General features: G+C 39.8%; 1 protein-coding gene across 1 annotated transcript; it reads right to left on the bottom strand.

Annotated features, from left to right (window-relative positions):
• Positions 1-1,277: 1,277 nt before the first annotated feature.
• LOC100703493 (acidic mammalian chitinase) lies at positions 1,278-7,512 on the bottom strand. The gene is made up of 12 exons (XM_019355318.2): positions 7,494-7,512; positions 7,286-7,345; positions 7,166-7,192; positions 6,851-7,055; positions 6,653-6,709; positions 6,241-6,406; positions 5,406-5,530; positions 3,641-3,764; positions 3,362-3,544; positions 3,129-3,245; positions 2,901-3,033; positions 1,278-2,504 (listed from the first exon to the last, which is right to left on the bottom strand). The coding sequence occupies exons 2-12, from the start codon at positions 7,308-7,310 to the stop codon at positions 2,251-2,253; spliced, it is 1,416 nt and encodes a 471-aa protein (XP_019210863.1). The 5' UTR covers positions 7,311-7,345; positions 7,494-7,512; the 3' UTR covers positions 1,278-2,250.
• Positions 7,513-12,444: the final 4,932 nt, after the last annotated feature.

Here is a 12,444-nt window from a genome sequence, read left to right as displayed (position 1 = left end):
AAACACAGTCCTGTTATCAAGGAGAAGAATTTGTTATTTCAGCCAGCCTCGGCCTTGGGGCGTTCTAGCAGCGACGTGGGTAGCCGCATGAGAGAAATGATGGTTGTTTGGATTAGTGCGAACAACTGCATTCAAATTTTACATCCGATCTAATGTCCGTCACTGGTCACCAGGTCTGTCAATTTCCCATTGAAAAGCTGTGAGCTTCTTCAAGATCTTATCCATGTTGCGTTCAATAAGCACAGTCGGAGTACTCACAGCCCTTCCCATCGCTTTGATCATAGCGGCCAGCCTTGTGGGGTTTTGAACAGCCATAACTGCTTTCTTCGATAAGCCATGGCCGAGCTAGCTCTGATCAGCAAGAACCCTGTTATCATGGTTCCGAATGGGTATAAATCTTCTATGTCCTCAATCGAAAGTCCTGCCATGCACATGATGCACCAATGCTGCAATTCATCCATCGTGTATCCGGCAGGAAACGTCCCTGCACGACAGTTGGGCTCTCCCAAACCCAGCCTTCTCATCGAGAAGAGCGTGTCAATTGCGTTGAGAGACCAGTTGATCAAATCCAAAACTCTTTAGGTTTTAGAGAACAAGACTGAGAGACTCTCTGAGAGTTGGAGTTAGACGAGACTAGACAAGGACATGAGAAGCCAAGCAGGAAAGATAGGGTGAGGGAGAGGGAGAAAGATGCGACCACCTCTGTCAGAGCCAAAGTGCCAATAATACTTCTGTACTAAATTCAAGATATACAAATTAAAAGCTGTAAGATTTACCTACCACTCTGTCAGAAAGGAGTGACATAATGGGTGGTACCCTTTTTGTTCATGATCCCAACAGAAATCTAGATTACATATCAGAAAAAAAGATGGTGGTCACAGGTTGAAAACCTGATGTCAGACAACAAATTAAAATTTTCAAATCATTTTTATTAATACCTTTACTGTTTTTCTTTTTGGATGTTGAGAACATCCTCCTTTCAGGCTCTTTACCTTCAGGGTACTTGAACAAATGCTGAACAAATGATTTGGCTGAAAAGGGGGAAAGTGAGGGAGACAGTAAGAGGCTCTTTGTTAGTTTATCTTTGTTTATAACTCAAAAGCAAACATGATAACGTTAATACTGGGAGAAAAAAAAACATATGAATATAGTGTACATAAAACACCACCTCTTCCCAGTCAGATCCACCACAAACAGAAATGCTTTCAGAAATGTAGATTTATCAGTCATATGTAACCAGATGTCTATAATTTCCCAACTACAAACAAATTCTTTCATTTATGACACAATTTGATTATACATGAATACAGATCTGAAAAGTTCAAACACCAAACATGTGAACAAGTCTTGCCCTCATCATTTTATTTTCTTACAAAATTAGTTGGAATTAAAATAATAACAGCCAGTGCAGAAAGTATTATCTCTTGAGTGTTTCCCAGTGTCTCCCAGAGCAATACTTAGCATGTTTTGGAGTTTTGTGTCCTTTTGCAGCTTTTTTCTATTTTCTGGTGTTTTCTTAAGTTACAATCCATTTGGCCTCTCAAGGCCACTGTACCTTCCTGTTTCAACATGACTTTGCACCAGTGCGCAAAGTAAGGTTCATAAAGACATGGATGAGCAAATTTGGTGTGGAAGAACTTTACTGAACTACACAGAGTCCTGACTGAAACCCGATAGAACACCTTTGGGTTGAATTAGAGCAGAGCTTCTTATCTAACAGTGTCTGACCTCACAAATGTGCTTCGAGACAAATAGTGAAAAATTAACATAAATACACTACTAAACCTTGTGGAAAACCTTCCCAGAAAGGTTGAAGGTTTTATAGCTGCAAAAGGTGAGTCAACATTGTATTGAACTTCTATGGCTTAAGAATAGGATGTCATTCAAGTTCATATGCATGTGAAGGCAGACGAACATACTTTTGGCAATATAGTGTATTTTGCAAGGTTAGAAATTCTAAGCAGTAATTCACACTTTATTCAAAGCTAAGGTGACTACTATAAAATTGTTTTTGCTTTATTTGATTTTTGTACGAGACATAATCACTATTAGGCTAATTATCTCTGAACTGAGACCTTCAATTTTGATGACGTGACTCATACCCAGTAAATGGCAAATCTATCTATCTAGCCGAGGACCCGAGTTATAAAGGTGAATGAATGTATACATAGAGGATACATTGATACGTTTTAGTCTTTTTAATAGATGATGTTTGCACTAGATGTTATACACAGTGCCTCTGCTCCAGGCTCAAGGCCAGTTACAGCATTTGCAATTGTCATCAAAGACAGATCCAGCTCCACACTGCCTCACGTGGGTTACGCCACCAGCACACATGTAGAAGGTGGCTTTGTCATCTGGGTGGGGATATAGGCCATCAGGTTTCCCGTTGCAGAATCCAGTTCCTGGGGCATGGGTAGTAGTAGTGGTGGTGGTGGTAGTGGTTGGAGAAGTGGTGCTAGCTCCAGGTTTTGGGGTGGTGGTTGAGGGCATTGGGGGAAGCTCTTGACAATACAGATCAAAGGAAATATATGTTACTGAAGGTTTTTCATTCATGTTTATCTATAACCACGACTGCCTAAATGCGTAACTGGTAAAAACACAACCTCACCCTTACCTTACCCACTGTTGACCTATTAACATGAATTTTAATGGTTTTGTGTTGACAGCACCGTAAATTTCTTAATTACTCCAACTGTTGAATGAATAATATTTTCAGCCCTCTTACAACAGTTTTACTAGTTCAAAACTGTATTGAACATGCATGGTATTTGTATTTTTATTGCTGTAGTAACATCTTATCTAAATTTCAGAGGTTCTTATGATACCAGTTCCACACTAATTTATTAAATATATAAAGACTAAAAGAAATCATGTGAATAAATCTGCTTTGGGCATACCAATATTAAGAAGGCTGCGGAGATGAGAGAGCAGGGGATGGGCACCCTCCCCACAGAATTTTCCCGCAAAGTCATCCAAATCAAGGGCCCACACAAAGGCACCGCCAAACTTCTGATCTTTCAGGTAACGTACCTATTGGGGAAAAATTAAACAGACATTGATATCACTACCTTGTACATACATAAATGTGTTTAACATACAGAAATGATACAAGCTTTCTCACTTACCTTGGTTTCATAGCTCTCCTTGTTGTCAAATCCTACCCACTCATTGTTTTTGAAAGCATAGGGGACTTTCTGGTCTTCAATCCAGTTAATGGTGGTGCCTTTCATGAAGGTACAGATCTATACCACAGACTACATGGTTAACATTTGTCTTTTTATAGATATCATTTGATATCAAAGCAACTGATACTATACATCATAAGGTAATGAAGAAATTCCAGCGTTAAGAAATGTACCTCATAATAAGACCAGAATCCAGCTTCACGGGTGTATGGACCAGCTGATGCTGGGCCACTAGCTGGGGCACCAACACCAGTGTTCGATGATGTCAGACGGAAGGTACGACCATAAGATGCAAATCCCATCCTCAGCTTCTCCAGTGGGGTGCCGTTGTCTCTCCAATATTTCATGGCATAGTCCTATAAAAGTTTGAAGTTTGAGTTTGTAAGAAGTTACCTTTTAAAGTTACAGTTACCTCTTAAATTAATTTTATTGCAGTTTCTCTGTTTACTTACAACATTGAAATAGATAAGGTCACCAAAGTCCTGAGATCCACGGTACAGAGGGCTGTTGTGTCCAGTGAATTGCTCCCAAGTTCCATGGAAGTCGTAGGTCATCACATTGATAAAATCTAATTCTCTACAATAAGGAAATAAACATAAATAGTGACTTGCATGCTTACAGTGCACAAGTGGAAGTACAGGGAGTGCAGAATTATTAGGCAAATGAGTATTTTGTCCACATCATCCTCTTCATGCATGTTGTCTTACTCCAAGCTGTATAGGCTCGAAAGCCTACTACTGGGTGATGTGCATCTCTGTAATGAGAAGGGGTGTGGTCTAATGACATCAACACCCTATATCAGGTGTGCATAATTATTAGGCAACTTCCTTTCCTTTGGCAAAATGGGTCAAAAGAAGGACTTGACAGGCTCAGAAAAGTCAAAAATAGTGAGATATCTTGCAGAGGGATGCAGCAGTCTTAAAATTGCAAAGCTTCTGAAGCGTGATCATCGAACAATCAAGCGTTTCATTCAAAATAGTCAACAGGGTCGCAAGAAGCGTGTGGAAAAACCAAGGCGCAAAATAACTGCCCATGAACTGAGAAAAGTCAAGCGTGCAGCTGCCAAGATGCCACTTGCCACCAATTTGGCCATATTTCAGAGCTGCAACATCACTGGAGTGCCCAAAAGCACAAGGTGTGCAATACTCAGAGACATGGCCAAGGTAAGAAAGGCTGAAAGATGACCACCACTGAACAAGACACACAAGCTGAAACGTCAAGACTGGGCCAAGAAATATCTCAAGACTGATTTTTCTAAGGTTTTATGGACTGATGAAACGAGAGTGAGTCTTGATGGGCCAGATGGATGGGCCCGTGGCTGGATTGGTAAAGGGCAGAGAGCTCCAGTCCGACTCAGACGCCAGCAAGGTGGAGGTGGAGTACTGGTTTGGGCTGGTATCATCAAAGATGAGCTTGTGAGGCCTTTTCGGGTTGAGGATGGAGTCAAGCTCAACTCCCAGTCCTACTGCCAGTTTCTGGAAGACACCTTCTTCAAGCAGTGGTACAGGAAGAAGTCTGCATCCTTCAAGAAAAACATGATTTTCATGCAGGACAATGCTCCATCACACGCGTCCAAGTACTCCACAGCGTGGCTGGCAAGAAAGGGTATAAAAGAAGAAAAACTAATGACATGGCCTCCTTGTTCACCTGATCTGAACCCCATTGAGAACCTGTGGTCCATCATCAAATGTGAGATTTACAAGGAGGGAAAACAGTACACCTCTCTGAACAGTGTCTGGGAGGCTGTGGTTGCTGCTGCACGCAATGTTGATGGTGAACAGATCAAAACACTGACAGAATCCATGGATGGCAGGCTTTTGAGTGTCCTTGCAAAGAAAGGTGGCTATATTGGTCGCTGATTTGTTTTTCTTTTGTTTTTGAATGTCAGAAATGTATATTTGTGAATGTGGAGATGTTATATTGGTTTCACTGGTAAAAATAAATAATTGAAATGGGTATATATTTGTTTTTTGTTAAGTTGCCTAATAATTATGCACAGTAATAGTCACCTGCACACACAGATATCCCCTTAAAATGGCTAAAACTAAAAACGAACTAAAAACTACTTCCAAAAACATTCAGCTTTGATATTAATGAGTTTTTTTGGGTTCATTGAGAACATGGTTGTTGTTCAATAATAAAATTATTCCTCAAAAATACAACTTGCCTAATAATTCTGCACTCCCTGTAAGATGGTTTATAAAGCAGGACACTCACTTGGCTATCTCAGCGATCTCATATCCGGCATCAATGGTTCCTTTTCCAGCAGCAACCGCAGCAGTTAGCATGAGCTGGGGATTGCCGGTAGCTTTGGCTTCAGCTGCATAGGCAGCAACAAGTTCCTATAAATGTGCACCACATAATAGTGTAAGAATTAAAAGTAGAATGGGAGGCAGATCCTTCAGTTTTCAGGCCCCTCTTCTATGGAACCAGCTTCCAGTTTGGATTCAGGAGACAGACACTATCTCTACTTTTAAGATTAGGCTTCAAACTTTCCTTTTTGCTAAAGCATATAGTTAGGGCTGGACCAGGTGACCTTCAATCCTCCCTTAATTATGCTACAATAGGTGTAGGGTGCTGGAGGATTCCCATGATGCACTGAGTGTTTCTTCTTCATTCAATATCTTTTAATAGACCTCTGCACTGAATCATACTTCTTATTAATCTCTGTCTCTCTTCCACAGCATGTCTTTATCCTGTTTTCCTTCTCTCACCCCAACCGGTCGCAGCAGATGGCCCCGCCCCTCCCTGAGCCTGGTTCTGCCGGAGGTTTCTTCCTGTTAAAAGGGAGTTTTTCCTTCCCACTGTCGCCAAAGTGCTTGCTCATAGGGGGTCATATGATTGTTGGGGTTTTCTCTGTATGTATTATTGTAGGGTCTACCTTACAATATAAAGCGCCTTGAGGCGACTGTTGTTGTGATTTGGCGCTATATAAATAAAATTGAATTGAATTGAATTGAATTGAATTGAATTGAAGAATGGAGTCCAGTATGATGTAAATGAAACTACATCAATGAGATGTAGATTTCAAAAAGTGGAGATCTATACCCACCCTGCAGAGCAGAGTAAACCTCTGTTTGTCCTCAGGAGGACTTCCACGGGATCCAGGGTACTCCCAGTCCAAATCCAGACCGTCAAATCCATGAGTCCTCAGAAATTTGATAGTAGACTGGATGAACTTCTGACGATTAGCTGCAGTAGAAACCATGATGGAGAACCTGCAAAAAATATAAATGTTATATACTAAAAGTTTACCAAGTTAGTAGTTAACCTTTATAGTAAAATCTGGTTACCTCTTTATGTATTTAAAAGGAGAATTGTGATTAATGTTTGCTGTGTTTAATAATGGAAACTTCTTTTTGATTTTGATTTGATTCAGACTGATGGCTTACACACAATATTTGGTTAGCTACCTACCATTGTCCTAATGTAAAATAATATTCTTTGTTGAAAGTATTACTTACTGTGTTGACCCAAAGTTCCATCCACCAACAGCCAAGAGAGTCTTCAGGTGAGGATTCCTGGAAACAGCAGAAAACTTGTAATATCATTAAAGTAACTGTAATATCTTTGTGGAAAACTCTTAAAGACACTACACCCTCAAGAGGTACTGTGTTTTGCTTTACCTCTGATCTCTATGTGTTAAGATAATATCGGCTTACTTGGTCTTCAGATTATTGAAAGACTTGTAGAGGACGTCGTCATTCCACTCGTAGGTAACCAGCTCATTGTTGTAGTTGATGATGGAGAATGCATAGATGAGGGTGGTGCATAGGAAAGGGTCCACATTTTGTGGCATGAATTTCCCATCTCCAGGCCTGTACTGGGACCAGTTGGTGAAGTAACATTCCATCCTGCTGGCAGATCCTGTGTTGAAGCAAAGGAATATTAAAGAATCACAAATCCCAGTAACGATACACAAGTAATGATCAAAATCTCTTTAAAAAAAAAACTCAGACTTAATCAAATCAACTTACCCAGCTGGCTTATCACCAGGCACAAACCTAAGAAAAAACAGAATCTAGGCGTAAGCATGATCAAAATAAACTTCAGTGTTTACATTTACATTGTATGCATTCAATAAGTTCTCAAAATACCTGCTAGAACTGTGAGCCTGGACATCTCAGATTCCCTTCTTAATATTTCACTTGATGACTCTAAGAGGAAAAAAATGCTGTCAGTTCTATAAATCAAGCAACACTATAAAAGTTACAACCTCCCACCAACCTACCCACCACCAAAAAACAAAAGAAACCACGATTAAGAGAGAATAATTCCAAGGGGCTGTGTCCCTTGTTCATTTACCATCAAACTAGAAGAAAGACCCAAACCGCTGCAACAAAGTTTGGCCTTTTATACACCTGATTGTTCTGTGAACACAAAGACAATATAGCAGTCTTTCGTAAATCCAGGTCATAAGTGTACTGATTATTAGGACATGCTTTGATAAGAGAGTGCTTAGTCTTAGCTATATGTAGGCAATAATTTACTCAATGTGGCACGTATATGAACCTGGTGTACCTTGGGTCACTGGTCATATATCATATCATTATATATTATATTACATACAGGGGGTAAAGTAAGTATAGAACATGTCACCAATTTTCTAAGTAAATATATTTCTAAAGGTGCTAATGATATGAAATTCTTGTCAGATGTCGCTAACAACCCATTCAATCCATACATGCAAAGAAATCAAACCATAGATGCCCATACATTATGTGAAATAATGAGAAATAATACAGGGGAAAAAGTATTGAACACACACACAAAGGAAGTTGCAAAAAAACAGTCATGACACTCTATGAAATCTATCAGTAACTAGAAAGCAATTCTGACACTTAGCAAGAATTAATATCAGCTGGTTCAATCCCAACTGATGGCCTATAAAGGTTGTCTTGTTACCAAGGTGTCATACAAGAAACACCTCATGATAGGTAAAACCAATAAGCTATCTAAAGACATACTGATAGCACTGGTTACAGAAAAATTTCTAAGCCACTGAAGGTTCCAGTGAGCACTGTTGGGGGCATAATCCAGAAGTGGAAAGAACATAATTTTACTGTAAAGTGGGTTAGGGTTACGACCACGTGCTCCCTGCAAAATTTCAGACAGAGAAGTGAAAAGAAATATCAGAAAAGTTTTCCAAGAGACAAGGACCACTTGTGGACACCTATAGAAAGACACTGAACCAGCAGGTACAGTTGTTTCAAAGAAAACAATAAGTTACTCACTCTACCGCCATGGCTGGTATGCTCACTGCATAAGACTCCATTGCTGAAGAAAAAGCATGTCGAAGCACATTTAAACTTTGCTGAACAACATTTCGGATGCCATAATACACACAATGTTTGGGTGTCAAAAAGCACTGCATATCAGCCCAGAAACTCCATAAGAACAGTGAAGTTTGGAGGTGGGAACATCATGGTGTAGGGCTGTTTTTCAGCACACAGCAGTGAGACACTTAATTTAACTGAAGAAAGGATGAATGGAAAAGTGTAGTGAAACATTGTTGATAAAAATTAGCTGCCGTCTACCAGGATAATGAAGATGAAACGAGGGTGGACGTTTCAGCAAGACAGTGATCCCACACACAGCCAAGGAAACGCTCAATTGTTTCATGGTTATTCATTAATTAAATATAGGAAGATATGATACCTGATATTATTTTTGTTTTGGATACATATAATATTGTTATGCCTTCATGTTCCAGTAGTAAATATATAACTTTTTTAAATGATGAATTAGATTTGGACATTAAAAACCTTGAATTTCCGTAACTATTAAGTACACACACAAACATGCACCATGATTATTTATGATTAAAAAAACGTTGAGCTCCTCAGAATAAGATTGAAATGTCAAGCACATTTCGAGATTAAAGTCAGTCCTAAAATGAGTCAGTGGAGGAAGTATTTATTCCTTCATGTTTTTTCAACATTTGAAGTTCATTCTCATAATACAAGATAAAAAATAATTTCTACCTGGTTTATGACTGTACTAATGATAAAAGTTTGAATTTATTTTAAAAAATCTCTTGTTTTTACTTAACCCCTCTTCTTTTAGTTGGGTTGGAGTTTGTTCGTGGATGACCTTTGGTATTATTGTTTCAATAATAACGTTTGGTGGAAGGCTGGTGGTTTGACCCCTGAAAAGAAGCCTTTTTTTAATGTCTGAAGTTTTGCAGACCCAAGTATACAGCATCTGTATGTCAGCTTTTTGTCTTCATTATAATAATAAGATGAACAATAGATGTCAGTTGTCATGGAAAAGCATTAGTTTTCAGTGGTAACTAATAAATTAAAAAATTAAAGCAACTAAAGCACAATTATATGATAATATAAAGTACATCGATCATATGGGTGCATTTTGTGATGAAGTACAATGACTGATGCATAAACATAATAGATGAACTATGAAAAATAATAATCACCCAATGTTTGTCAGCTACGTGACAATAATAAAAAAAAGATGATCATAACTGAGAAACATCATGAAATAACAATATAGAAGTGCCCATCTCCATTCTAAGATTAACCACGTTGATTATTTTATATCTCTCCTTTGTTGAAGTGTGGCCATGACCTTTCATCATGAAAAGGTTTCACAGCTAGTGCCATAATTAACATTTATGTGATTTTGAAATAGGCTTGGATGAATACACAGTATCCTGTGCAATAAACAGATTTACAATGGTGTGACGTTTGTGTGTGCTGGAACAAGTGATAAACCACTAACAAACTTTCAAATGAGTGGAAAAGAACTGCTGAGAATCTTGGCTGAAAAATCCAAGTGATTCTGGTCCCCCACCTGCTGCATGAATTTTCATTGTCAACAAATCATTGTTGACTGTTTTCAGATTTCATTTTTATTTCATTAACTGTTTTCAAACAACAAAATATATCCTTTATTTTTTTAAAAACAACAAAGAGACTTTGCTTGCTTGTACAATGAGTTGGTGCACACTCCTTCACATTATCTTATCACTGTGAGATAACGTGAGGCCATCTATCGAAACATTATTTTTTTAGATGACACAATATCCCCTGTGCTTTCCCCTCATTACAAACCCTAGAATTTCTGCAGTCTGCCTCAATGTTACACATAGTTTTTAGGGTGTTAACTTTCACTTAAAGGGAAATAAAGTGTGTAAAGTAAAATGAAAAAGGTGCTTAAAAATAAATCTTCAAAAAATAAAATAAAATGCAGTATAAGATTGCTTGACTGATAAACCTGCAACTTAGATTATATTGCCAAACATATTCGCTCATCTGCCTTTGCATGCATATAAATTTAAATGATATCCCATTCTTAATCCATAGGGCTTATTGTAATGTCGGGCCACCCTTTGCAGCCACAACAGCTTCAATTTTTCTGGGAATGCTTTCCACAACATTTAGGTGTGTGTTTATAGGAATTTTTCTTCCAGAAGCACACTTGTATGGTGAGGCACTGATGTTGGACGAGAAGACCCTGGCTCACAGTCTCCACTCTAAATCATCAGGTACGCTATTGGAATGAGATCAGGACTCTGTGGGGTTTTTCCACGCCAAACTTATTCGTCCATGTTTTTTTGGACCTTGCTTGTGTAATAGTGTGCAGTCATATTGGGACAGGAAGGGGCCATCCCCAAACTGTTCCCACAAATTTGGGAGCTTGAAATTGTCTAACATGTAGGTGTAGGTATGCCAGAGCATTAAGAGTTGCTTTCACTGGAACTAAGGGACCAAGCCCAACTCCTGGAAAACAACCCCACATCACAGTCCTCCCTTTGCCAAACTTTATACTTGGCACAATGCAGTCAGACAATTACCATTCTCCTGGCAATCACCAAACCTAGACTTGTCCATTGGATTGCCAGACAGAAAATGATGTAGGCTTGCCTACCACTTCAAAGAGGGGTTACTGTCATTCCCAAATGCTTCCACTTTGTTATAATACCACTAACAGTAGATTGTGGGATATTTAGTATTTATTTAATGACTGGACCCTGCTGCATAGGTGACATCCTAACACACTGGAGTTTCTGAGAATGACCCATTGTTTTAAAAAATGTATGTAGAACCAGTCTGTACGCCTTCATTCACCTGTGGCCATGGAAGTGATTGCAACAACTGAACTTGCCTCTCTTCCAGCACTATGTTTTGATGTAGATCTCTTGAAAAGAACCATTATCACTCAGTGGTCAGGTGCTATGCTATGGAAAGGCTCATCTTGCACTACCTTTACCTGTTACACCGATCTCTCTCTTACCTAGAGCAGGCCAGGAGCACTGTGGGGATCATGTTTTTTGACTTCTCTAGTGCTTTCAACACCTTCCAGCATGCACTACTAAGAGGGAAGCTGGAGGAAGCCAGAGTAGGCAAACAGCTGACAGTCGACTACCTTACCAACAGGCCACAGTATGTGAGGCTCCACGACTGTGTCCGAGGTGGTGATCTGCAGCACAGGTGCGCTGCAGGGCACAGTGCTCTGGGCACTGTTCGGCCTGTACACTTCGGACTTCTGTTATAATTTGGACCATTGCCACTTACAGAAGTTCTCAGATGATACAGCCATCATCAGATGCATATCAGATGGGAATGATCAGGAATACAGGGGGGTCATCAGTGACTTTGTTGGCTGGTGTGAGACCAATGCGCTCCAAATCAATGTCAGCAAGACAGAGGAGATGGTCATAGACTTCAGGAGGAAGTCACCCCCTACAACACTGGTGAACATCCAAGGAAAACACATTGAGATAGTGGACTCTTACAAGTACCTGGGTGTTCACCTCAACAATAAACTGGACTGGACTACAAATACAGACATCCTGCATAAAAAGCGCCAGAGTCGACTCCACCTGCTGAGAAGATTGAGTTCCTTTGGACTCTGCAGGACTCTGTTAATGACATTCTATGATACTGTGGTAGCATCTGCCTTTTTCTATGCAGTGGCCTGGACAGGAGGAGGACTGACAAACTGGTCCGGAGGTCTAGCTCTGTGCTGGAATATCCTCTGGAGTCCGTGAAGGCAGTGGGCAAGAGGAGGATGTTAGTAAAGCTGACATCCATCATGAACAACCCACATCACCCACTGCATGAGTATGTGAGTGGGCTGAGCAGCTCCTTTAGTCAGAGACTGAAACACCCTCGGTGCAGGAAGGAGCGCTTTCGCAGATCATTCATCCCAACAGCAGTTAGACTCTATAACTCCTCAATCACAATGTCATGAGTCACTGGACATTGTGGAAATCCACGGTCACCACTTCATGCAT

Source organism: Oreochromis niloticus, linkage group LG5 (assembly GCF_001858045.2).
Source record: "Oreochromis niloticus isolate F11D_XX linkage group LG5, O_niloticus_UMD_NMBU, whole genome shotgun sequence".
Classification (NCBI taxonomy): domain Eukaryota; kingdom Metazoa; phylum Chordata; class Actinopteri; order Cichliformes; family Cichlidae; genus Oreochromis; species Oreochromis niloticus.
Note: the sequence above shows the minus strand (reverse complement) of the source record. Positions and strands in the feature narration are given on the sequence as shown.